The sequence below is a fragment of the Alternaria infectoria genome, assembly GCF_024043175.1.
Source record: "Alternaria infectoria strain BMP 0036 chromosome Unknown scaffold_42, whole genome shotgun sequence".
NCBI classification, from domain to species: Eukaryota; Fungi; Ascomycota; class Dothideomycetes; order Pleosporales; family Pleosporaceae; genus Alternaria; species Alternaria infectoria.
In genome coordinates, this window is record NW_026250731.1 from 106,012 (window position 1) to 131,107 (window position 25,096).

At 53.8% G+C, this 25,096-nt stretch overlaps 10 protein-coding genes across 10 annotated transcripts; 6 read left to right on the forward strand and 4 right to left on the reverse strand.

The window, feature by feature from the left end:
* Positions 1-270: 270 nt before the first annotated feature.
* J4E92_010739 (uncharacterized protein) lies at positions 271-2,161 on the forward strand (the record flags this gene model as incomplete). The annotated part of the gene is made up of 2 exons (XM_051502074.1): positions 271-1,969; positions 2,127-2,161. 2 exons carry the CDS (start codon positions 271-273, stop codon positions 2,159-2,161), a joined length of 1,734 nt encoding a protein of 577 aa, XP_051347701.1.
* A 1,644-nt stretch (positions 2,162-3,805) lies between these two features.
* J4E92_010740 (uncharacterized protein) lies at positions 3,806-4,926 on the reverse strand (the record flags this gene model as incomplete). Its single annotated transcript, XM_051502075.1, has 3 exons — positions 3,806-4,109; positions 4,162-4,754; positions 4,816-4,926. The coding sequence occupies 3 exons, from the start codon at positions 4,924-4,926 to the stop codon at positions 3,806-3,808; spliced, it is 1,008 nt and encodes a 335-aa protein (XP_051347702.1).
* Positions 4,927-5,763: 837 nt separating this feature from the next.
* Positions 5,764-6,114, forward strand: J4E92_010741 (uncharacterized protein; the record flags this gene model as incomplete). The annotated part of the gene is made up of 1 exon (XM_051502076.1): positions 5,764-6,114. The coding sequence occupies one exon, from the start codon at positions 5,764-5,766 to the stop codon at positions 6,112-6,114; it is 351 nt and encodes a 116-aa protein (XP_051347703.1).
* Positions 6,115-6,280: 166 nt separating this feature from the next.
* On the reverse strand, positions 6,281-6,977 carry J4E92_010742 (uncharacterized protein; the record flags this gene model as incomplete). Its single annotated transcript, XM_051502077.1, has 2 exons — positions 6,281-6,315; positions 6,368-6,977. 2 exons carry the CDS (start codon positions 6,975-6,977, stop codon positions 6,281-6,283), a joined length of 645 nt encoding a protein of 214 aa, XP_051347704.1.
* A 3,170-nt stretch (positions 6,978-10,147) lies between these two features.
* Positions 10,148-11,839, reverse strand: J4E92_010743 (uncharacterized protein; the record flags this gene model as incomplete). Its single annotated transcript, XM_051502078.1, has 2 exons — positions 10,148-10,367; positions 10,491-11,839. 2 exons carry the CDS (start codon positions 11,837-11,839, stop codon positions 10,148-10,150), a joined length of 1,569 nt encoding a protein of 522 aa, XP_051347705.1.
* Positions 11,840-12,594: 755 nt separating this feature from the next.
* J4E92_010744 (uncharacterized protein) lies at positions 12,595-13,224 on the forward strand (the record flags this gene model as incomplete). The annotated part of the gene is made up of 2 exons (XM_051502079.1): positions 12,595-12,840; positions 12,892-13,224. The coding sequence occupies 2 exons, from the start codon at positions 12,595-12,597 to the stop codon at positions 13,222-13,224; spliced, it is 579 nt and encodes a 192-aa protein (XP_051347706.1).
* Positions 13,225-14,838: 1,614 nt separating this feature from the next.
* On the forward strand, positions 14,839-17,835 carry J4E92_010745 (uncharacterized protein; the record flags this gene model as incomplete). The annotated part of the gene is made up of 2 exons (XM_051502080.1): positions 14,839-15,145; positions 15,194-17,835. The coding sequence occupies 2 exons, from the start codon at positions 14,839-14,841 to the stop codon at positions 17,833-17,835; spliced, it is 2,949 nt and encodes a 982-aa protein (XP_051347707.1).
* A 431-nt stretch (positions 17,836-18,266) lies between these two features.
* On the reverse strand, positions 18,267-18,908 carry J4E92_010746 (uncharacterized protein; the record flags this gene model as incomplete). The annotated part of the gene is made up of 3 exons (XM_051502081.1): positions 18,267-18,283; positions 18,331-18,412; positions 18,465-18,908. 3 exons carry the CDS (start codon positions 18,906-18,908, stop codon positions 18,267-18,269), a joined length of 543 nt encoding a protein of 180 aa, XP_051347708.1.
* Positions 18,909-19,892: 984 nt separating this feature from the next.
* Positions 19,893-21,734, forward strand: J4E92_010747 (uncharacterized protein; the record flags this gene model as incomplete). Its single annotated transcript, XM_051502082.1, has 1 exon — positions 19,893-21,734. One exon carries the CDS (start codon positions 19,893-19,895, stop codon positions 21,732-21,734), a length of 1,842 nt encoding a protein of 613 aa, XP_051347709.1.
* Positions 21,735-22,906: 1,172 nt separating this feature from the next.
* Positions 22,907-24,713, forward strand: J4E92_010748 (uncharacterized protein; the record flags this gene model as incomplete). The annotated part of the gene is made up of 2 exons (XM_051502083.1): positions 22,907-23,158; positions 23,214-24,713. The coding sequence occupies 2 exons, from the start codon at positions 22,907-22,909 to the stop codon at positions 24,711-24,713; spliced, it is 1,752 nt and encodes a 583-aa protein (XP_051347710.1).
* Positions 24,714-25,096: the final 383 nt, after the last annotated feature.

Below are 25,096 nucleotides of genomic sequence, written 5' to 3' on the forward strand. Positions count from 1 at the left end.
TCAACGACGAATGGATGCAGGGTTGCTGCAGGAGCTGACCTGCACGATTGGGGGCGGTGCCTACTACCCCTCTCAACTTCGTCTCACATAGACGCTGGCCTGCCTCGCCACTCGTCCTGTTACTACCGTAAAACTATGACGACTTCCATTGTCGCTCGCAGATGAGATACGCAGTTCAACTTTACTGGAACAACTCCTTATGCGTTTCGCGACGCTGGCCTATACGGGGCGCCGTGCGCATAGCGACTTCCGACTGGACGGACTCGCCAAATGGCACAGCAAGGCTTCGAGGAGGACCTCTTACGGAGATGGTTCCCTCACAACGCTAAAGAGACGTTGACGCCCTTCACCGAGAACGACATTCGCGACATCGCAGACGTGTTGACTCGCTGTGCACGAGAGCGCTGGAGCCGGTGTCCCAGGCTTTATAGCATTCTCAGGAAGATTGGCCAACTAGACACGATTGACGCATTCATTGACAGCGACATTACAGATGTCTACTTCCCATTCACCAAGAGCACGCTACCGGAGGCGCTGAGCGATCACTCTGCACGACTCAAGTTCCTCGAGCTGCAACACCTCGTATACAACCGGGAGGCGCTGAATCTTGAGCGACATGCGCCTCACGGACACTTCAGCGATTCTACAGAGGTACCTTTCAAGAAGGTCGGAGAGTTGGGCAAGGGTGGATTCGGATACGTCGATCGCGTGGTCAGCACAATAAGTCATAAGGAGTACGCACGCAAGCTCATCTTGAGAGGAAAGACCTTTAAGAAGGATAAACAAGTCTTGAAAGACTTCACGAAAGAGCTGTGGAATCTCAAAAAGTTATCTCACAAGCACCTCGTTGAGTTGGTCGGCAGTTATACGGACAAGAGATTCGTAGCCATCGTCATGCTCCCGGTAGCCGATGCGAATCTGCAGACGTTTCTGGAGAAAACGGACTTTGACGAGAACTCTCGATCCTTCCTAAGGCCTTTTTTTGGCTGTCTAACCTCCGCGCTATGCTATCTGCACGACAACCGTATCCGACACAAGGACATCAAACCGTCAAATGTGCTCATTAAAGGCGACCAGGTCTACTTCACTGACTTCGGAACAGCTCTCGATTGGTCCAGCAGTGGCAGTAGCATCACAGCGACAGCAGCGCCTACAACTCCCCGTTATTGCGCTCCCGAAGTTATGGCCTACACTGAACGCAACTCATCGTCTGATATCTGGTCCTTCGGCTGCGTATTCCTCGAAATGTGGACAGTCCTTCGATCCCGCACGCTTGAGGAGTTGAAAACATACATGACCGCTCATGGCTCATGCGCGAATAGCTATCACTCAAACCTTGAAGCCATCACGGGTTGGATCAATGTCCTTCGGTCGTCAGCAGGGCCATCAAGCGACCTGATTCCGTCGACCTGGATTGAGAAGATGTTACGAAAGAAGCCAACGGAACGTTGGAACGTCCATGTGCTTGAGGACCACATCGAAGAAGCCTGCATGGACCCGAATGTGCAGCACATGTTTCAAGGCATATGTTGCCTTCAATCGGCCGAGGATACCTCAGAAATTGAATGGACGTCTGCCGAAGATGAAGAAGACACACTCCTAGTTCACTCGCAAACTCATGGCGCACCTGACTCCAGGAAAATTGAAGAGGCACACGAGGGGCCAGATCTGGCTCAAAGCATTTCGGAGATTATAATAGAAGATGCTGAAGCACAAGTCTCTTTGAGCCCGATCCTTCAACGCGCTTATCCTCCTATACCGTATTGCGAGACTGAGAGCGAGTCGTCGGCGGAAGAAACAGATGCACGCCTTCTTCAGAAGCCAGATCAACAAGCCGAGGGCATTGTAGATGGTCTATCTGATCATGGCAGCGTAGAAAGCAAATGGTCCACGCGCGCCCATCGGGGACCCGTCGTAGACGACGACCGTTCAGATGATGCAAACAATGCTAAGACAAGACAAAAGCATGGTTGGATGCCACGCATATCTTCGATCGACGGGACAATGGCTTCGAGTGATGAGTCGGATCATGACCAGACCAACTCTCAAGGCGAACTTGCTACTCACACCTTCGGAGATGATCCGATCCAGTCGCCAGAGAATTCTCAGACTGATGCTAAGTATAGCGTGCACTGTCCGTATAGCTGCGGCGCTGTACTGAAAGGTGCGGATGCAGTCAAAAACCTAGCACATCACATTCGGAATTGGTGCACAGAGACAGGGTCTTATCAGCATCGATCACGTTATTTGTGTCCTGTTGGAGGCTGTTATAAGCGGTACTCTCAGTCAGATATGTTCAGACTGCATATGCAGAGACAACACGGTGCGCCTGCAGTGATACAGCAAATACCACGCCCTCCCAGCAACACAACTGGCGAAGGTGCCACTGAAACGGCGGCCTTGATGCCACGCCAAATCCACTACTCTGAGCTCAAGGCTGCCACTGACTTCGAGATGCACGCCCGCAGATGTTCTGATTGCAAAGATCCATTCGAAGTATTTTGCCGGAAAAGCGAACTGTGCCACATGGGTCTCCGCTATGCTCGCAAAGTTCTTGAGCTGCTGTACAAATCCAACGGCGAGGTATTTGCCACCGCTATCGGGTCCATCGAAAACGAATTGGTAGGGCAACATCCAGACAAGGTCGATCTACCTCCTCGAAACTACGGTCAAATCGAGAGTCTCTTCAAAGCCATTGAGCATTGCCTACAGCGTTATTCTTTTTACGTAGTAAAGGAAGATGGTCAAACACGTTTCTTCAGAACCAATCCCGGAAAAGGTTCTTGGATAGAACTCCACCCCTGCTCTCAGTGCAAGAGACCGTTGGGATCGCAAATCAAACTGCTCAATAATGGATTATCGTCGCACGTAAATTGTTGGAAGATTGTTTATCAGGACACCGAATCTGATGCAGAGCCACGACACCCCCCATCGCCGTTACCGAGGCAGCCTCCCCCGTCCAAAGGCTCTACAAAGATCAAAAGAACCGGCTACCCGACTCCGCCACCTGGCTACATCCCATATGACTACCATCGAACCACGCCCCCAGGGGAGCGTCCCCCGTCCAACGGATCTACCAAAATTGAGACATTCCACTACCCATACCCGCCGCCTGGCTACAAGGAACCATACGACGACTTTCGAACCACGCCGCCTGCAGATCTAGAGGCTGGAGATTATCATTTTCCAGGGCAAAGTCCGAAGCCTCTATCGCTTTACCGGGACCAGGGAAACCCCCGCTCAAGTTTGGATTGCTATTTGTCACACCCAATTAGATTTGATCAAGACGGCGCGCGTGGGTCAAGTCGGCCTAAGACTGCCAAACGAGCAACAACAGGCTCCGCGAGGGAAAGCTCCTCGAAACCCGAGCCCGACAGAAGAGCAGACTCTAGAGACGAGGAAGACTTCGACGATCGGCGGCGAAATGATGAAATATCTGAAGGACACTCATTTCGGTATGGACCGGAAAACGTTTGGTGGGCTCCAAGGAGTAGTCATAAACCACGGACGGTTGTATATGAATATTAGTATTGGCCTTAGTTCTTTGCTTCTTACTTCAAGTTTTAGTCAATATGCCATCACAGCTAGTGTAGAAGTATCAACAGGGAACGGAGCTCTGCATCCCGGTTTTGGTGTTGATAGTACAAATACCTCTGAAGCATAACTCATTAATACTCATTGAAAGAGCGACAAAGCGTCACGATATGCAATATGGATATTGTATGAACTTGCATCATTGCTCGTCTAACAACACCATCTATATCTACCCTGACCAAATGCCTAGAACTCCGCCAATCGACCATGCTTACAAAAGCGTATCACCAAGCGCGCACCTCACAATCGAAACACCAGCGCGAACCGTATCACCCGCACCCTCAGCATCAAGGCTAGGGTTAACCTCCACAAGATCCAGCGCAATGAGCTGACCAGTCTCAGCCACGCACTCAGCGATGAAGTCGCCCTCGCGCAGCGTCAAACCACCACGTACGGGCGTACCGGTGCTGGGCGCCCACTGGGGATCCAAAGCATCGACGTCGAAGGAAAGATGGATGGGCGTGTCGCTTCCGATCCAACCCAGTGCCATGTCCATGACTTTGCCGATACCGTGCCTATCGTGCTGTTAGCAACCATTTCCAAAGTTCTAAAAACCGGCAAACGTACTTGTCGATCTCGTGCATACTGTACGCCTTAATCCCCTGTTCCCTCAAAATCTTCTTCTCCCCCTTATCAATATCCCTCAACCCGATATACACCAACTTCTTCGGACTAATCCGATGCTCCTCCTTCAACCACCCAAAAACATCCTCCGTCAACTCCTCCTTCTTGTCCACAAGATCCGCCAAAAAGGCAACCGGCATCCCATGAATATTCCCGCTTTCGCTCGACTCAGGCGTATTAATATCCGCATGCGCATCCACCCAGATAACCGCAATCTCCTTGCCCAACCGTTCCCTCACCGCTTTCGCAGTCCCAGAGACGGTGCCGATGGCGATGGAGTGGTCGCCGCCGAGGGTTAGCACGAGTTTTCCTGTTTTGGCGTGGGCGTAGACTTGGTCGGAGACTTGCTTTGTTACGGCCGACACGAATCTGGGTTGTTTCATCTTGCGGACTTCGGGGTCGGAGGCGGGGCGGAGCGAGGAGTAGTTGTGGACTTGGTTGTCGTAGGTGACGTTGAAGTCGAGGTCTTGTTCTAGTTGCTTGATGAGGCCGTTTTCGATGAGGGCCATGGGGGCGGCGTCGACGCCGGCTTTGGGCTATGGGGTAAGGTTGGTCAATTATTTTTGGGGAAAGAGGTGTGGTGGTGGATGGGCTTACCTGGCCGCCGCTGAAGCCGACTGCGACGATGCCTAGGTCATGCTTGTTCGGCAGGAACTTGGGCTGTAGTGTGGGTGCGGAAGTCATTTTGCTGGGGGTGAGGTTAGTCATGTGATTTGTTGCGTGGAGTGGGCAGAGCTGTGGGAAAGATGGGATTGTACGTGGGTTGGTTGTTGCAGAAGTGCGACTTCTAGATAGCAAACCACCACGTCGCAAACCACGTCATCAAAAGCAATTGCAGTTGTCTCTTACCTTTTGCTGTGAATTCGTATACCAATAGTAAAATGTCCTTCAATCTAGCAATGCAAAAAAGTGCTAATATCGCAATGCGTACAACAACACTCTACAGTAATCCCAACTCTGTCAAGAAGTCGAAGAAATGCGAAATATGCAGAAACCAACCCAAAACCGAGGGCGGGCAGCCTTTTATGCATTTTATCTGCGCCGGATACGCTTACAATCTCTTACCTAATTCCGTGTTGCTGAATTTTCCCTCCATCGTGTGCACCTGTACTTAAGGGAAGCTCTGATGAAGCTCTCGTCAAATTTATCACTTAGGGGAAGTAGTCTTTATCTTAGGACCGGTACCGTAAGAATGCCCCCACTACCGGCCCCGGTTGCGCGCCAGCACGCTTTAGGGAGGTGGGATGGGTGGTGTCAACGTGGCTTTTGCGCATGCTGTGGAACAGTGAAACTGTGTATGTATTTGTTGATTACGGCTGTGTAGAGGGTCGCTGTTGCTGATGGGATGGCTCGGGGGTGCACTGGAAAAGCGATTGGTTGGGCGGGAAGGGGTCTAATCCCGGCGTGGAATGGGCGGCTGCGATCGGCTTTACCGGTTCAGCCGCATGCTGAGGTCCGCACGCGAAGCCAGCTGACCTTTCCAACGCATCGTTCATCGCAGTCACATGCACTCTACCGTGTTCAACGCCAACGCCAACGCCGCTAATGTCCGGTCCCGCAATCCGTTTCGTGGCTTCCAAGTCCGCAAAGATCTGCTCAGGAACTGTTCAGTTGCTGTGTCATGTCAAGCCTGGGGTTAGTGCGCAACGCGAAGGCATCGCAGCGGTCTCTGACGAGCGCATTGAGATATGCGTTGCCGCTCAGCCGAAAGACGGAGAGGCGAACAGGGCGGTGAGGGAAGTCATTGCTGGTGCGCTCCGGATTGCGAAGTCTGATGTTGAGGTTGTTAAAGGCATGAAGAGTAGGGATAAGACGGTAGTTGTGCAGACAGGCCTGAAAGGCACAGCTGAGGAGCAAGTCAATCGCATCAGAGCAGTCTTGGAAGGCAGAGAATGACGTTTCAAAATCGTGTCAAGACATTACTATTATATTACTTTTGTGCCCGGGTCATTAAGGAGCGTCATATGTACAGCATGGATATCTCCATCTACCACTTCATGTTCATTATCCAATCGACATTAAAGATCCGCACTATCACCATTTCCAGGTGCTAGAGCGAGATCTAGTATTGCCAGGCACCAGCATCTTCGGTCGCAACTAGAGAATCGTTAGCACATATCCAAAATGTTGAGAGAAGCAGAAAACTTACCAGCAAGAGCGGTGAAGCCAAGGCAGTCGTCGCCGAATTCACCGTCCTCAACGGCACCAAAGACCTGGTATCCCTCGCCCTCGCCAGCCGGGCAGGCAACGAAGCCAGTCTCGTAGTCGAGGTATCCGTAGACGTTGCCGTCAGCGGGCGCGGTGCGGCTGAAGCCAGTGACGTCTGAGCCCTCGGGCTTGGAGACGGAGTGGGCGGTGGTGTATTGGAGAGCACCGCCGGGCGCAACGTAGACCTCCTGGCCACCAGGGACTACAACGCCAAGGGAGAGAGTTCCCTGGCCGCCAGCCAGCACAGTAGTGTTACCGGGAGGGCAGGCGCCGGCGGGGAGGTTGGACGGGCAGTAGGACGAGGGAGGGCCGCCGCCGAGGTAGAACTTTCCGCCGCGTGCGGTCAGGGACTGGAGGTGGATGGGCGAGGCGCTGCGGGAGGAGATGACGCCGAAGTAGCCGGTGGGCGCGGCGTCGGCAGGAGCGGTCGACGACGAGGCAGGTGCGCTGCCGGTGACGGTCGCGGTGTGCGAGGGCTTGGGGCAGTCGGAGGAGATGGCAGTCGCCATGGCGCTGGCGATGAGCGTGGTGATAGCGACGGTGTACTTCATCTTGGCGAGTTTGTGTGTTGTGGTGTGGAAGAACTTCGAAAGCGAGTGTTGTAAAGGGAGTTATAAACTAGTCTTTGCTGTGAATTGCTTTTGAAAGTTTGCTGAGGATGATGACCCTTTGTGCAGCGCCGTTCGCGGAACCCTTTATAGTAATGGCCAACAGACGGACGGTGCAGGGTATGAGGGGTTTGTTCTGTTCTACCGTCTTCCAACCTACAAAACGCGACTAAACAAAGTAACATTGACCCTCCCACCTATGTTCCCCACCGTCATTCCTCGTATCCATGCAGACGCAGCGCTGCACTGTCCCTGCAGGCTTGAACCATGCCCGTAGCAGCAATGTCCCGGCCGTTTAAGCTCACACTAAGCATGCTTCAGGCACTGATCAGCCCGTCGATATCGCTGGAAACATGACGAAAACGGGTGAGCTAGCCTGCGCGCTGCATCCTCGCATTGAAGCTTCCGACACGCAGACGTCATATCGAGTCCCTGACGTACCGTACCGTATACGCCTTCTTGTCGACAAGCTGATCACCTCGTGTTTCAATGTCACCAGACTGAGGTTGGGCAGTTGGCTGGTTGTGTGACCTAATACGGCGGTCCTGGTCGCATCGGGCGAGAGTTTTCCCACCACACGATAACGGCATCATACGGCGGTATGTATGCGAAAGTGCCGGTGGATACGGTGGCATTGAATCTTTCCGCATCTCGGTATCGCTAGCCGGTCGCTATTTGGATTTGAACATCAACCTTTCCAAACCCATCTCGATAGCTCCTCTCCACCTCACAATTCCCATTACACAACAAATTCCCACATGGGAGGTTATCCGTATTGGCGCCATCTCCCCAGCCTCCGTGCCACGAGGACATGTTACCACGGTACCTGTGTCGTTGATGTCGTACGAGGTACACGGTCGAGAGAAAAACGAGGCTGGCAGAAGGACACGATCCCCGCTGGTGCCACACCCGCTACCTTAGTGCTCCTACCCACCCATCGCCACATCCGGAAATAGAAACCCACCAAACCTCGTATTTGCAACCAACGCTACCCGTGAAAGTAGCAGGCGACGTAGCAGATACGAACCGGTTATATGGAGATCGTGAGGAAAGGGAGCAGCGCGGAAGGTGGTAAGCGGGCGGAAGGCGTCGGCACCTTCTGTGCGATAAGAGAAGGGCAGACGACATCACAAATTCTTCCTGCTTACGTCCGGAGAATTGTCCGTCGAAAGTTCTATTCTTAACGACAAAGCGCGGTAGCGGAGATGTCTGTTTCTCCGACAGCAGACTGCAGACTGCACATGTTCCTCATGGCAAGCACGCGAGTACCGTTCTGTCAAGTTCATGTTCGCGCATGAAAGACCGGGCCGTCCCCTGTCGCATACTATGGAGATACTGCTGCTTTCGGCCGAATGGGAAAAACAAACCACGGTACGCGAATATCTAGCCATGTACCTCACATGCGATAGTCGCATACACGCATGCGTTCGATAAATTCGATAATCGCGATTGCTCTAAACGCGTTTGGCAGGGAGGATTCATGCATGGACTATTTAATTCCGCTTTTGGAGAGGGTGGAGAGGGTAGAGCGGTGTAAACGGCCGTGGATGTGGGGAATTGAGAAAGATCGTGGGTATGCTGGATGTTTCTTTGCGGAATACCGAGGTTTGTGAGTATCGGAACGTTCGAGAGTTTTCACGATCATGCAGCCAGCTGAGAAAGAAGTTCAACGACGGGCACAAGAGCTGGATGCCACTGAATCAAAGGCGATCCAATGACAGTATCTCGTGTTAGGGATCCAAACGATGTGTTTCTCGTACCCATACCAAGACCTATGGCGATCGCCCCGCCCACCAAGGTACAACCTCAATAGCCAGTACAACGTTACCCTACACTCCGAACAAGGGGCCTCGTCTTCGACCATGGAAGCTAGTGTTTGAGCAAGTATGTGTGTGCTCTGGTAGTCCAAGTCCGGTAGAGCCCTCTACTAGCAGGCGCAAATGTCGTGAAACTAGTGGTGAAAAAGTTGAGCAGATGTTCGAACGAAGGTACGGACACATGACCAAAGCTACCGCGCGGGCGTGAAGCTCGTGAAGACAATGAGAATAATTAGTATGAGTGTATTCGTAGAGACGTTCTTCACATCCGTCAAACAAGGGGATTGTAATCGTTCCACCTATCCCAATACAACTCCAACGGCACAAATGCAGGTCAGACGAAAGTGTGTACTAAGCCCACTTGCTTCTCCTCGCGCTGTACGTGTACGTTTACGTGTATGTATACGAAGCAATGCAGCTTAAATAGTAAGAAGTCTACATATTCTGGGACCCTAGCAGCGCTGGACTCTAAACATTAGCGGAAGGCTTCTACTTCTTCCTGCCTGCGTTCGTCTAGGGTGGAGAGATCTTAAGGTCGACAAGAATAACCGGTATGCGCGTAATAGGAAGGGTAGAGGACTTTCAACGGGTGTGGAGACAATTGGGACAATGAAGACAACTGGTTATCTGTGCAATAATGAGGGTTTAGTAACTTCCACCTCCTCCCCTCCGCCTCCCCACCCACCCTCACTAGCAGCGTCCGGCTGCAAAGATCATGGAACAACTGTCACCTTCTCCAGTACCAAAGCAACATCCACCAGAACTAGCGGCCTATCTACCAAAACAGAAGTTCAACAAGTAGTACAACAACCTACGCGGCAGCCCAAGCCAAAGCCGCTGACGTGTTCTCCATTGCGACGCTTCCTCCCCGTGGTATCAAATCAACATAATCAACACACCCCTACGCTGATCCCAAAAGCCACTACAAACATTACCGCCGAGTTCGCAGCTAAAAAAACGCGCGCGACTCAGCTTACGCAATGCCCTTCACCAATCCCGTCTTACCTCTCGTACATCCCCTTCGTACATCCACCCTAGCCTGCCACCCTGTATATCCAAATGTTGAGGTCAGCACGGACTGGAATAGACGCGGTGGTAGTAGTAGAGTGGTAGTACAGTACTGGTAGTAGTATCAGAGATGTACTACTACTGTACTACTACTACCGCATCTATTCCAGCCCGTTTGGTAGTACATCCCCATCCCCTCCTCCGCCTCCATCCTCCATCCTCCATCCCCATCCCCATCCCCCTCCTCCTCCATCCCCTCCCCCTCATACACCCCCATCCCTCCACATCTCACATCCACAAACACAACTTCCCACTCGCCGTCCCCGCCGCCACCCAGTCCACCGTCGGATGAAACTTGGCCACCGCCGGCACAGCCGTAATGCCCTCGCCCCCCAGCTGCGCTAGCTGCTGGCCTTTTGCGGTGTAGATATCGACGAAGCGGTTCATGTTGCCGATGCAGAAACGTTGGACGTTGTCTTGAGGGTTTTGTTGCCATTGTGCTCGGAGACTGCGGGGGTTGTTAGTATGGGTATGTGTGGGGAGGGAGGGGTAGGAAGGGAAGGGAAGGGAAGGGGAAGGGGGAGGGGATGGAGAAGGGGAGGAAGAGGGGAGGAAAAATAGAGGGACGTACATAGTAACCCATCTCCCCGTCTGATTATTATGCGGCACCACAGCCGTCGGTTCCATAGCCTCTTCTTCCAACGTCGTGCCCACTTTCCACTCCGCGCAATTCCCGAAATCATGTATTTTGATCGTGTCGTCGTAGCTCGCGGTTGCTACCTGCCCCGCAGAATTCCACGCAGCATGCGACACGCTCAATTTACTCGTATGCTCGCCCACCAGCGCCGGTGCCTTCTCCCCACCCTCCCCACTTATCTTCCTCAAATCCCAGATCTTGAGTGTGCGGTCGAGGGACGCGGTGGCGACGAGATGCGGATGTAAGGGGTGTAAAGTGAAGCCTCCGATTTTCTTGTCTGAGAGCTGGAAGATTTGTAGGCCGGCGGCTTCTTCGCTGGGGGTGCGCATGTCGTAGATACCGAATTGGCCGTCGAGTGTGGAGAAGTAGAGCGTGTTTGGGTCGTCTTTGCTGATTTCCAGACCGGATAGGGGCGCTTCTTCGTCTTTGTCACTTGGGGCGTAGACTTCGACTGCGACGCCTTTGGCGAGATCGAGCTTGCGCACGCTCGAGTCGTAGGATGCCGTGTATAGCGCGTTTGCATCGTGGGGGCTGAATTGGAAAGTGTGTATCGTGCGTGTGTGCGGTTTGAGCGTCGTGATGGTCGGTCCTTCCCTGTCCGCGTCTTCGTCATCTTCTACTTTAACTTCTGCCACTTTCTGCGATGCATCGCAGATTCCCAGGTTGCCCAGCTTGTCACCAGCAAACACCAATGGCTTGTCGGTTGTGGGGTGGAGGCCCATGGAGTATATGCGCTCGGGTGTGATCTTGATCTCATTCGGCTCGAAATCTTCCCAGAGCGTTAGACCGCTCATACGCTCTCGTAGGGCACGCAATTCCTTGTCGGTGGTCTCCTTCACATCGTTGTAGTCAAATGTGCGTGCGTATGGATCTGCAGGGCCGACAGAGAGGAAGTTCCCGCTCCGGTTCCAGTCCTTGCCTGCTACGACTATGTCACTGAAGTTGAAGGCATCACTAACGCGTTGTCGCTTTGCGCGATCAGCTGCTTGTATCGCGACGTATTCATCCTCGGCTTTGCGCTTTGCGACTTCGCTGTCTGCCACAATGCCCTTTAATCGCGAGGATGTTCTACGTGGCGCTTCTTCTTCTTGCTTGATCTTCTTGGGCGCGGGCTTCTTCGCTTTGGGTCGCGATGGCACAGAGGTCTTCGCCTTGCCTGTGGGACCTAGACCGGCTTCTGCAGCCTCCATCTCGAGGTTGCGCAATAGCGCCTGCGTCTTTGCAATGTTCTCCTGCCGTTTGCGCTCATACTCGCTGACCTCGACATTTTTGCCGCGCGCCATGTTGGAAAGCAAATCCAATCCCTAACTGTATACAGAGAAGGGTCTCGAATCGGGGTCGTGGCGGGGACGTGTAGGCTGCGATGCGCGCGGGGTCGTCGTGGGTTGAAGATCGCGTTTCGATTCGTTTAGATGTCGCCTCTGAGATTTGCGGGGTATCCGATGGGTTCCTGAAGATCGGATGGCAATTGTCTGCTGGATGCCAGGGGAATTGTGGATTGCTGGGAGATGCTGGATCGCAGAAGTGTTGCCACTAGCGCAGACGCGTTCGACGCGTCGGTCACGTGGCGACGTGATTGACAAGATCTGGAACTGCAGTCGGATGCGGATCTTCAGCCTCCTGTACAATTTGGAATGGTGTCGAAGGGCCACGTGGTGAGATATTTTGCCTCCAAGATCGATATGCAGACGTTGAGATCGATTGGCAAGTTCAACGTCGAAATTGATCGACCGCTCTACGACGTCACAGAGTTAGCGTGAGATCTGATCGATTGCGGTCTTGGCAGATTTGCGGAGCAGGCAGCAAATGTCCGCATCGGCTGATCTCTACATCTTCAATTGCATCCACCATGCCACCATCACGACTAGCCAGCTCGCTACTCGGGAGTGTCCGAGCAGCCTCAATTCGCCCAGCAGCCGCTTCGCGACAACGATGCCTGTACCATTCGTATGATTATGCGCAGCCGCCGCCGTTTCCTCCCGCCGAGTCCGCCATACTCTCCTCCGCATACGCACACGTACCCAGCCATGGGTTTACTATGGACGCACTGAAGCTTGGTGCTCGCGACGCCGGTTATCTTGATGTCTCTACGAATCTGCTTCCGCGGGGTGTCTTCGATTTGATCAATTACCATCTTGTCACGCAGCGCTTGGCGCTACAGAACAATGTTCAATTCCCAGAGCAGGGAGAGCAAGGGAAGAAGATGGGCGTTGGCGCAAAAGTCAGGACGTTGACGCTGGCGCGGTTGCGGGCGAATGAACCCGTCATACATCGATGGCAGGAGGTAGGACAGTGCATACACAGCAGCAAAGGTCAGCGTGCTGATGGGTGATAGGCACTCGCGATCATGGCCCAGCCCACGTACGTCCCGGCATCTATCGCCGAACTTGCGAGACTCGCAGACGAGATATGGTTTCTATCGGGAGACCAGAGTGTTGATAGCAGCTGGTACACCAAGCGAGCGACACTCTCGGCCATCTACTCCTCGACCGAGTTATACATGACACAGGACAAGTCGGCCGACTTTGTAGAGACGGAGCAGTTTCTGGATAACAGATTACAAGACCTGATGAAGGTTGGCGGCTTCATGGGAGGACTGGGCGAGTGGCTCAACTATACGGGCCATTCTGCCGTCAACGTGCTGAGGAGTAAGGGTGCGCGCATCTGAGTTGGTCTGTCCATCGGCGGATGTTGACTGTTTCATGGCACGTTAAGCCGAGGCCATGATGTATTCTGTGTTTCTACTTTTTCCGCTACACTAGCGAAGACGTCACGGCACATGGGATCTCGATGAGATGTTGAATGTGACATTTCCAGTATGAAACCCCTTCAGGTTTTTGAGTGTCCAAACACCATCGTACGATTTAGACGAGCCTAATTCCAGCATCGCCGATGGTGTTGTGCGTCCTAACGAGTTACGAAACGATATTGGTTGCGATTCGGTGATTAGACCGGGGCGACCTCCCGGGGCGCTCTGCCCTGCATGGTTGTAACGAGTAATCTGCGATCCGAGCTCAATCGGTGATCTGAGGTTGGAAGTGGCATCACCCCACCGTGAGAGTGAAAAATGTTGGAGCAAGCAGTCATGGTCAGCGGTCGTTGCAGGACAAAGCCCCTGAGGATCCAGGCGTAATAAGACCCTTTTCGTATGCTTGTCGGAGGAAGTCAGCTGCATGCCTGCCGTGAGATGCATTAACGAGTGTTCCAGCTGGACCCTTTACTGCGATGGCCCTCTCGATTGCGATGCTGGCAGCGATGAGGGCGGCACAGTGGGAGTCTTGTGCCCGCCAATCATGGCGGCAGGGTGTCTGAGCCGAACAACCAAGGACAGATCAGGGTCCAGGAAATCGATTGCGCTTCCCAGCCGTTGCCAGCACCGTGCAAGAGTGACCTCATCTAGGGAGGGGACACGGGGAGTGTGCGTCAGGAGAGGGCCGGCTAGCATTCGCAATCTCGATGGATGCTGTGGCCGTGTGTGAGAGCGCGTGTGGCTGGTGAGGCTCTAGCGGCAGCGTGTCAACGGTTCGTGCCGCCACGGTTATGCTGTGATGGGAAGCCATGGTGTGAAGAGGGTCTGGACCATCTCTGTGCCGTGCAGCACTGGCAGCAACTGTCAGACGCGGATCTAGACGGTGGCAAGTGTAGATATGTGCGGGCGGTTGCATATTGTTCGCAGTACGGCAGTGCTGCTAGAAGGTTGTGTTCTCCGGAGAAGCATAGGAGAGGACGGCCATCACAGATATGGAGAGCCATCGAGACGGCAGGGTCAGCGGGCGGAACAGAAGGGCGATGGGCTTCCCAGTGGGCGATGGTGGGTTAGAGATCAAGGCCCATCGTCGATTGCCGGTAGTTCTTGCGCTAGGCCCGAACGCCACACTTCCTCTTCGCGGCCAGGTACCCTCGATCTCCAGCTGCAGTCTTGGCAAGTTGGAAATCGAGAGCATCGACATGCTTACCCACATCAAGATCGATGCCCATCATGGCTCACCTGCTCAAACCAGCGCCGAGAGAGCCCACAACTCTCTTCAGCCATCTTTCAATTTGCACGCTGAAACTGCCCTCCCCCCATACGACGACGCCGCTACCAGCACCCTACATACCATTCGAACCACCGCCGCGGAAGCGTCTGATCCATTCGAGCCTGGGCACAACAGCCTCCCGGTCTACAATATACGCACACCTTGGACATTTGATCGCTAGCGGCCTGACATTCACCATCATCCACATGGGGAGCATCCTGCCTGTCTAGCCCCCAACTCTCACCCGCCTCTCTCCACCCGCCATGAACGACCGCCCGGGAACCATTCCCATGGCTGCGCGTTCCCACCCACGCCGCCCGCCAGCCCACCGCTCCGTCTCTCTCCGCCACAGCCCGCCGCCTAAACCTCAACCATCAAGACGCGAGCCCAAGAAGGCGCCGACTGCTGAGACGTCGCCCACCCTCGCCAGCGACAAGGCCAATCCGCCCTCGAGCGTGTCTCCCCAGCTGCTCTCCAACAAGACCAGCTCGGGCGAGAGCAGCGACGCCGGCCAATGGTTCGAAAAGACCAACAACACGGCCAGCCAGGGCAAGTCGGCCTTCGTCGACAGTGAGTGCCTCCGACAGAGTAGATGAGAAAGTGTGACTGACTATTAAGATGAACCGCCCTTCTTCCTCCGCAACTCGTCTTCGTCCGAGACGCCGCCCGACACCACCCAGGCACAGGTCGCCATGCCCTACCGCCCCCTCGGCCAGATTGGCACCGACGGCAGCAGCACCGAAGACTTCCGCAGCGTCATCGACGACCTGACCGTCGCCAACAAGAAGCTCAAGCAGCGGCTGCGGAAGTACGAGAAGCTCTACGATGCCCACCTGCAAGAAGAGAAGCTGTTCGAGGTGAGGTTCCATGGCCTGCCCGACCACAAGAAGAAAGAACTCGAGGAGACTCTGCGCAAGTTTGCATCAGATCTCGACGAAGGCACCGCCAACGACTACGCCGACATCTCAGCCTACACCCCGGCACTCCAAACCCACAACACCGCCTCCTCCACATCGCGCTTCGCCGAGTCGGGCTACGCTTCCCTATCTGCATCCGGCCCTAACTCGTCAGGCCAATCCAATCAAGACAACGACCACCGCAAGATGACCAAATCCGCCTACAGCCGGCAACAGCAAAACATCCAGTCGTACCTCCACGACATCCCCATGGGCCTGCTACCCAACAACAAGACCGCCCCCATGACCGACAAGTCTAAGAAGAAGATGGTTGTGCGCCGCCTGGAGCAGATCTTTGCTGGCAAGCGCTCTGCGCCCGGGTCCCACCCACACCCAATGCAGCAACAGGAAGTAGCCCAGTCGGCAGCAACAGCCGACCGTGCCCAGCGAGAAGCGACGGGACAAAATCAGAAGCCCGAGGGTCAGCGTGAAGCTCGCATCAGGAACGACCGCGGTGCTAGTGCTGCTCGGGAAAGTCATGCGGACCAGGACGAAGTCCTACAGGGCTTCCGCCCCAGCCTGCATATCGAGGAACAGGACTTCGCTGGCTCAGGTCTATCTCCCGACCAACGACCCACACGACCGCTAGACCTGGACCCTTACCGTGCGCAGGTGCCTACAGAGAACATGGACTACATCCGCCATCTTGGCTTCACCCCACCGGACATGGACTCTGGAGAAGCACCCCTCGGCCACGGCTGGATTTACCTAAACTTGGTCATCAACATGGCCCAACTACACACTCTAAACGTCACACCCGAGTTCGTCAAGGACGCCTTGCACGAGTACAGCAACCATCTCGAGATCTCTCGCGATGGTCGGAAAATCCGATGGAAGGGCGGCCTCGACATCACCAAGCACAGCGGCGACAGCTCGTCGGAGCATTGGAGTGGTGCTTCACCGAATGAGTCCGGCTCCCAGTCGCCTTTCAAGGGTATGAAGACTGGTAACAGCGGTGCCAGCAGCGACATGATGGACGAAGCCACGATTGCCAGAAGGCAAGCTCGTGCCCAGCGTGAGAAGGAGCAAAACAAGTTTGCGTACAAACCCATGTTCTTCCACAAGGATGAGTCGGAGAACGAAGACGAGTTTTACGCTTTCGATGCCGAATCCTCAGCCAACTACTCTTACCAACCACAGCCCACAGGAAACTCCTCGGGTTTCAGCAGTTCCATCATGCAGAGCTCCTCATCAAAACCTCGCAGGCGCGATGACGGACCCATGATCTTCTACACCAAGGCCAAGTTCTGCACTGACCTGAGCGGTGATCGTAACGGCGCCTTCCTTACCATGCCCGGCAACTATCAGCCAATCACGAACCAGCCTCTCGGTGCCAAACAGGGCACATCATCCCCGACCAAGAGGACGTCGCTGGATCTGGCCGAGCCCCGAGGTCCTTTGGACACTACGCCGATGGATGTTGACAGCGGATCACGCACTGTCTCGAGTGGAGATGACCTTGGCTTCTCGCCGGAGGCCTTGAGGAACGACAGCGGTAACACCAGCCCAGAACTCATGGACTTTGAGGCTTCGGGTTTGGGTGGTGTACAGCCAGAGGACAACTTCTCCATCCACGTACGACGATCACAAGTACCTACCGCGCCATCCCATGTCGCCGCTCGCCGCTGGTCAACCTTGTACCCCAAGGCCATCCAGGATGCACTCAACAGGCAGTCGTCCCCTGAAGTCGAGTCTCCTAGGTCAAGTCCTCAGCGTGTGATTGAGGAGAGGATTCTCTCTGCGTCACGGAAAAACCTTCCTAGCTCGACTCTTCCTCCCGCCTCCTTCCTTCCACTGGATTCTTGCTCTTCCGGCGATGTCGACTCGGACCTTGCATCCGACGCCTCATCTGAGCCCGACAGCGACAGCGACTCTGGCGGCCCTACAACCGCCATGCAAATCCTCAACATCGCGCCCATCGCCTCCGACGTTTCTGAAGGATCTGAGTCCGACTACGAAGACAGCGACGATGGTAGCGTCGACATGCTCGCTACAGCCCGCCAACAAGACCCCAGCGCTGTCCGTGCTAGCGAGCGCGAATACGACGCTGCTCTCGCCGATCGTCTGGCCGAGGAGATCCCCGCAGGAAGTTCGGCTGCAACCGCTGGAGGCGGAAGTGGGTTCAACAGCCCTGCTGGTGGTGTTCGCATTCGCGAGGCTGCGAAGTTGGCTAAGCGTGCTAGCCAGGCCAGCAGTGGAAGCAGCAGAGTTGGACCACCGGCGAATCTCAAACGCGCCCGCACGAGCGATTCGTTCAATCCTCCTCCGAAGAAGAGTCCCAAGACGCGAAGGATGGGGGAGTGATTGTGATGGATATCTTTTCTATTCCAGTAAATTATATAGTGAGCGTTCACGTTAGGATCCACGGAGGCGTTTTGGATCTTTCTTTTCTTTCATGGATGGATGGACGGCCCCAAGGGAATTTTTCACATGGATGATTTTGGAAGCCATTTTGATACCCCCCCTTTTTTCACGATATCGTCGGTTGGTTATTTGAAGTAGAAATTACATTGCCATGGGTAGTACATATCAAACTACGAAAGTAACAACGCAAGTTTCGTTCAAGTGACAAGTGATGCACTGTTATAACGACAAGAGACTGGACTGCTATGGGTGAACAGGTTTTGCAAAAGGGCGAAGACTTTGGAGACCACGTGGACACTGTAATTTAGTGACAGCAGAGCAATGTGCCCTCCTAATCTACTTGAACAGCCATATATGCCTTACAAGGAACTTTATGTCTCTTCCAGTCCTGCAGTTGACATTGCCGTTCGCAGTAGAATGCCGAATTGCATGCACCACACGCATTCAGTTCAGCCAACTTGAAGAGCCCGGGGCGGCCGTCGTTCTGTACGCGGAACGCGTAATGCGCATAGGGACACTACATAAACCTGTTAGAAGAATCACTTCATGCTTTACCATGATCAACGTACCCGTGGACTCGAGCACACCATCGTCCCGTCACTCGCACCTTGCAGTCGAATTCTCTTAGCATCGGAGAGCTGGCCCAAGCCTTCAAAGATCAAAGCCAACTGCTCCCTTGCTAATGCCGCGGCGTCCTTATCGTCGCCTTTGGCGTATATCTCAAGACTCTTCTCAGTGGCTTCTTTTGCCTCTTGCAGCTGAGAAGCTTTGAGATGTGCCGATCCGATCAGGCACCATGCACCGCCAATGGGTGGTGACTCGGGTTTGTAGGCACGCAATCGGATTCTCAACATCTCTTTTGCGAGTTGAATGTACCTTTCACGACCACTTGCGTTGTCTGCAGCCATTTGTTGGTGGATTAGACGTTCTGTTTCCCGGTCCACTGCGTGGGCTTCCGCTGAGGTGACGTCGTTGCGGAAGTCGGGGTGGATGGAGCTCGCCATGGAAGGCATGATGGCTGTCTCGTGCTGAGTCGGGCGTTGTTGGTAGAGGAATTTTATTTTCTTTGTGAAGAGACTGTACGACCACGTTGAGAGGGCTTAGTCTCTGCATGCTGCAGGTGGAAGCAGACCGCCTCCAAGCTCGCCTGCAGCTTGCTGCACCAGCGCGAACCCCGCCAAAATCTCGTCTCCGGTTCTCGGGCGCATCGCGACTAACAGCGTCGAGCTTCGTTGCGATGCGCGTTGTATACGTCTCAGTCCATCGTCGAAGTAGTAGCAAGTAGCAATTTTGATGATATGTCAACAGCGGTCCGACTTTCCGAGCTCTTTCTCTAACTAGCCTCTACTGATCATGCGCGATAACGCGCACCATCTACAAGAGGACATGTCCGCAATGATCGTCGATCAGCATCTCTGCAAACTTTCTAGCATCGAGTTCATCCGCCGACTTGCAACATGTGAAAGTCGTCACAGCACGGGTGATGGGCTTTGTGTCGCTGGGCTCCATCGTCAACGGTAGCCTGATATCAACGAGCAGATGATGTATGCGCGATTGCTCGTTCGGGTGTCTTGTAGCTGAGGAGAGTTCAGATGGTTTAGAGGTCATGGAGGTGTCGCAGATGCGATGGCAGTTGAACATGTCGCCATCAGGGTCCGCGGGGAGATTGCGCTAAGATTATTGCCGGCCGTAAATCCGACCCGGAGTCTGCCCGGGCGGCGGTGTGTGGAGTCGACTTTTCCTCCCCTCGCCATACATAACAAGCTCGCCAACCTTTACCATGGCGGCAAGATCCATCCGCTCGTCCAGCTTTGTTGAAGCATATCTTTTAGGGTACCTTCAGCTGGTATATTTGCACTACCCCGCGCCTCCTTCGCCTGGTTAGCTTTCTCAATTTGGAGTCCGCCCTGTCATGACGACATCTTCGATATAACACCTCCGCGAGCAAATACCCGTAGCGTACCAGCCCAAAGCCACGCCTCCGCCATCGTCCAACCATGTCTTCAGAATACGCGAATAGATCGTGGAAGTCGCGTGTACTCCGACCCTCGAAGCGCAATGCCACGTCTAACAACGATGCGATCACTCGGGAACCCACGCGACAGTCGCATGGAACGGCGGCCTCGAGCAAGAATGCCTGGTGGAAGACACGCCTGTTCAGTGGCATGATAAACGACATACGGCGGCGAGCACCTTTCTACTTGAGCGACTGGAAAGATGCGTGGGACTATCGCGTCGTGCCCGCGACGGTCTACATGTACTTTGCGAACATTTTGCCAGCGCTCGCCTTCTCGCTCGACATGTTCGAGAAGACCAACGAGAGCTTCGGCGTTAACGAGGTTCTTCTTGCCTCAGTGCTGGCTTCGGTCGTTTTCTCCCTCGCAGCAGCGCAACCTCTAGTCATCGTGGGCGTCACCGGCCCAATTACTGTCTTCAACTACACCGTATACGACATCATCACCCCACGGGGCACCAACTACTTCGCCTTCATGTGCTGGATTGGCATATGGTCCCTGATCTTCCACTGGATTCTCGCAATCACGAACTCCTGCAACGGCCTACGATACGTTACGCGGTTCTCTTGCGACATATTCGGGTTTTACGTCGCATTCATATATCTACAAAAGGGGATACAGGTTTTGACGAGGCAATGGGCTGTCAGCGACGCGTCGGCATACCTTTCGATTGTGATTGCGTTGCTGGTCACTGCGGTCGCATACATCTGCGGCATTGTAGGACAGTCGTCGCTTCTCCAGCGTCACGTTCGGAAGTTCGTCGAGGACTACGGTACACCGCTTACCGTGATCTTCTTCACTGGTTTCGTGCACATCGGAAAGATGGCTGGCATTGAGTTGCTCAAGCTACCTACTTCGAAGGCATTCTTTCCCACTACTGATCGCGGATGGTTCATCCACTTCTGGGATATAAGTGTCGGCGATGTGTTCCTGGCTATTCCGTTTGCCGTACTTCTGACCATTCTGTTCTGGTTCGACCACAACGTGTCTAGTCTAATCGCGCAGGGCACGGAATTTCCGCTGCGCAAACCGGCAGGCTTCCATTGGGATATCTTTCTCTTGGGCATCACGACTGGAGTTGCGGGCCTACTAGGCATACCATTCCCGAACGGTCTCATCCCGCAGGCACCGTTCCATACTACATCGCTTTGCGTTGCACGCACTGTCGCCGATTCGGATGACGAAGACAACAAAGGTCACGGCAAACGCGTTGTCGACCACGTAGTAGAGCAGCGCGTGTCGAACCTCGCTCAAGGCCTCCTCACCCTGGGTACAATGACTGGACCTCTTCTCATCGTACTGCACCTCATACCACAAGCTGTATTAGCCGGCTTATTCTTCGTCATGGGAATCCAGGCACTAGAAGCAAACGGCATCACACTAAAACTCATCTTCCTCGCAAAAGACAAGCATCTCACATCACGATCCGACCCATTAGCGCAAATCAAGCGCCGCTGGGTCATCTGGGCTTTCGTCGGACTCGAACTCATCGGCTTCGGTGCTACCTTCGCGATTACTCAGACAATCGCTGCCATTGGTTTCCCAGTTTTCATCTTTTTGTACATCCCCATGCGGACGTTCTTGATGCCCAATTTCTTCACGCAAGAAGAGTTGAATGTTCTGGATGCGCCGACTGCTAGTCCGTTTACCATGGAGTCGGTGGGCGGTAACCATGGGCAGGTTGTGGAACCGGATTCGAATGAACAGGTCCTCCAGGAGAGTGAAGAGGCTGAGAGAGGGGAAAGGCGGAGTAGTAATGACGAGAAGATGGGTGTTCTTGAGGGGTCGAGTAGGAGGAGAGGCAGTTTCCAGAGGGTGGAGTAATTGAATTACTTGGCTGAAGCGAGTCGGAGAATATCTGGGAACGCAGCCAGACGAGGTGGTAATTGCTGCAGCATCTACTGCTCTGTGCGACATCTTCACAGATGGACGGCAGAGATTTCAGCTCGGATTGTACACCAACAACGGATCTAGATATGTTATGCCATACGCTCTCGGTGCAGGGCAAACGATGACAGCAGAATATCACAGCATGAAAGCCGTGCAACGTAGTCGGGTGGACCTGCCCGCTGTTCGGAGCGGAACAACTACCCAATCGTACCCAGGCGTACTTGGCATCTTACCTTTTCTCTTCTTGGCATGATACCGCCCAGTCGACGGACCATTTGATCGCCTCCACTTGCCTACATTCATCAGCCAAGACTACAGGATAATGCCCGCTCCAATCATTGATCCGGTTTAGATGCGCCGAAGCCCAGCATCCAGACCCTGGGGTTACGTGGGTGAATGCCGACGATAAGCTGCTGCTCATGAACACATCCTGTTTGTACATTGGAAGATCAAGATCTTTCGAGGCCTTTGGAAGCATGCAGATATCATCGATCGAGGCTTTTGTGAAAGGATATTGACATGATATAGCAACCTTGACCGCGGAGGTGGACCGGCGGCTTCTCGGTGAGCTCACACCTGAAGAAAAGCCTGCGGCAGCGCACGATAAGATCGCGCAATGACTGATGAATACTCAACAGTGGGTATCATGGACATCAAGGTAGATACCAACGATGCTTGGTATTGCCAAGGAATTCCTCTGAAGATTCATAAACAGGCATGTCGAAGAGCAATAGCATGAGGTCCTTGATTACCGGCTTCGTCTTCTATCAGCCTCCGGCATGCCGTCCTTCACCAAGTTACTGCCGCTTCTGGCAAGCATTGCCTCGCTCTCGGAATCCAAACCTGTGAGCCAGCCATCGGTCGTCTTCGCTCCTCTTAAAAGCACTACTCCGGGAAGCGCACAAAATATCGTCGTCGACTATTACGGAGATGTTGATGGGGAGCTTACGATCACATACGCGACCTGTGACGATGCTGCTGCTTCCATCGTTTCCGCGAAGCAACGCATAGGTCAGACGCATGTGGGCGCTCATCCTTTGGCGAGACGCCATGAGGAACATGAGAATAGGCGACCGAGCAAATTCGTTTGGTTGACTCCAGCTGAGATGTCTGGGGGCTGTCTTCATGCTTTTCTCGATGGAGAGCTCATCGGAAAGTCCGAGGAGCTTGTTGTCGCTAAGCGCTATGCTCGCCGACAGGAGAGGAACTCGTTCGTGGATGTTGCAGGGACTGATAGCAACTGGTTTGATGGCGTTGCTTACTTGCAACAAAAGCAGCCAGATGAGGTTTTTGTTGCATCGGCCAAGGATAAGTCTTTTGGTATTCTGGGTGGAGGTATCTCTGGGCTTGCAACCTCAGTACGTAATTGCTTCAATAACGACACCAATTTGGTGCTAACGAAACGCCTTGTAGCTGATGCTGGACTCTGTTGGTATTCACAACTGGAAGATCATCGAGTCGTCTCAGCGTATTGGTGGTCGCATTCGCACAGCCTACCTCAACGGCACTTCTCCAGATGAAGGCCAATATCACGAGCTGGGGCCCATGCGTTTCCCGTACGAGATTACAGACTCTGAGACCAACGAGACCTTCCCCTTCAACGACCAGCGCATGATCTTCCAACTGGCCGATGTTCTCAACGAACTCAACGCTGACAAGGAGGAGCTGCATGTCAAGTTTATCGAATGGATCCAATCGTCTCCCAACACCCCAGCCGACAGTCCCTTCCGCCGTCCCGATGGAACAATTCCCAGCAAGACTGAGATAGCGACCGACCCTGCATACAAGAATACTATCGCATATGGCAACGCCACTGCTGTCGAAGAGGCCAACGCCGCTCTCGACGAGTTCAAAGGCCTAGACGCAGAGCGCGTTAAGATGTACGCGACCAACATCTTCAAAGCCTACAAGCAAGCCAAAGACGACGGCATGTTCGACTACTCCGAGGTAGCCTACCTCCGCAACAAGCTCAAATACGATCTCAACACCACCGACGAAGTCGGCCAATCTCACATCTACTGGCCCATGTGGGAATACGAAACCGTCTACTTCCTCGCCTCCAAATGGGTCACGATAAAAGGCGGCCTTTCCAGAATGCCTGCAGCTTTCGAGCCCCTTGTCAAAGACCGTGTTCAATACGGCGCCAAAATCAACGGCCTCCACTGGAACGAAAACAACAAAACCATATCCGTATCCTGGAGGCCCACAGGCTCAGAACCCTACTCCACCCCCGACTCGATCGAAAACTTCGACTACATCCTCAACAGCGTGCCCCTCAACCTCATGAAATTCTGGACCCTGCCCCGCTACTCGAGTCTGCTAAAACGCGCCATCGACCGCACCCTCTTCGCCAACGCATGCAAAGTAGCCGTGCAATTCAAAACGCGCTTCTGGGAACATCTTGACAAGCCCATCATAGGCGGGTGCACGCGCCTCTACCAGCCTAATCTCGGCCAGATCTGCTACCCGAGCTGGCAAGTCAACGCCAGCGGCCCAGGAACAATGCTCGCCTCTTACTTGTCTGACTACGAAGCCACCGTCGCCTGCGCAATGCCCGAAGCCGAACATATGGCGTATATCAAACGCGCGTTTGCCGAAATGCATGGCGAGGAGGTGATTGAAGAGAACTGGACTGGCAACTACGAGCGTCAATGCTGGGAGCAAGACGAGCATCAAGCCGGTGCCTTCACGATGCAGATTTTCGGGCAGCAGCATTTGTATCTTCCGGCGTTTTATCAGACGGAATTCAACACTGTGTTTATTGGGGAGGCGGCGACGTTTACGCATACGTGGATTTTCAGTGCGCTTGAATCTGCGACACGGGGGACTGTGCAGTTGTTGTTGGATATGGGGTTGGTGGATGAGGCGAAGCAGATTACGCGGACGTGGATGGCGAGGTTTATTGAGGTTTAGCATGTATGTAGAGTAATCGGTTGATGTGATGATGAGTTTCCGGGCACTGTCGAAGTATTATCGGATTGTTGCGTATTCCTTGTCCACGCTCTCTTTTACCTTTCTTTATCATGTCGTCGTCTTGGTTATCCTTTGCGTCAATCTTATACGTTTTTCTGCATCTTCCACACATTCTATGCGACTATGCAGGACTCACAGATAAGAAGTGAGCAGGTTTACGCTCGGTCGATTTGCGCTCACCTAGATTTCTCTACCAATTAGCTAACAATCAATCGACGGTCACCCAATCGACGGTCACCTCGTCAATAGTCAAAAAGTGAAGGTCACCTAAATTGACGGTCACCGAGCCTTTCGAGCTACCATCGAACCTTGATAATATCACG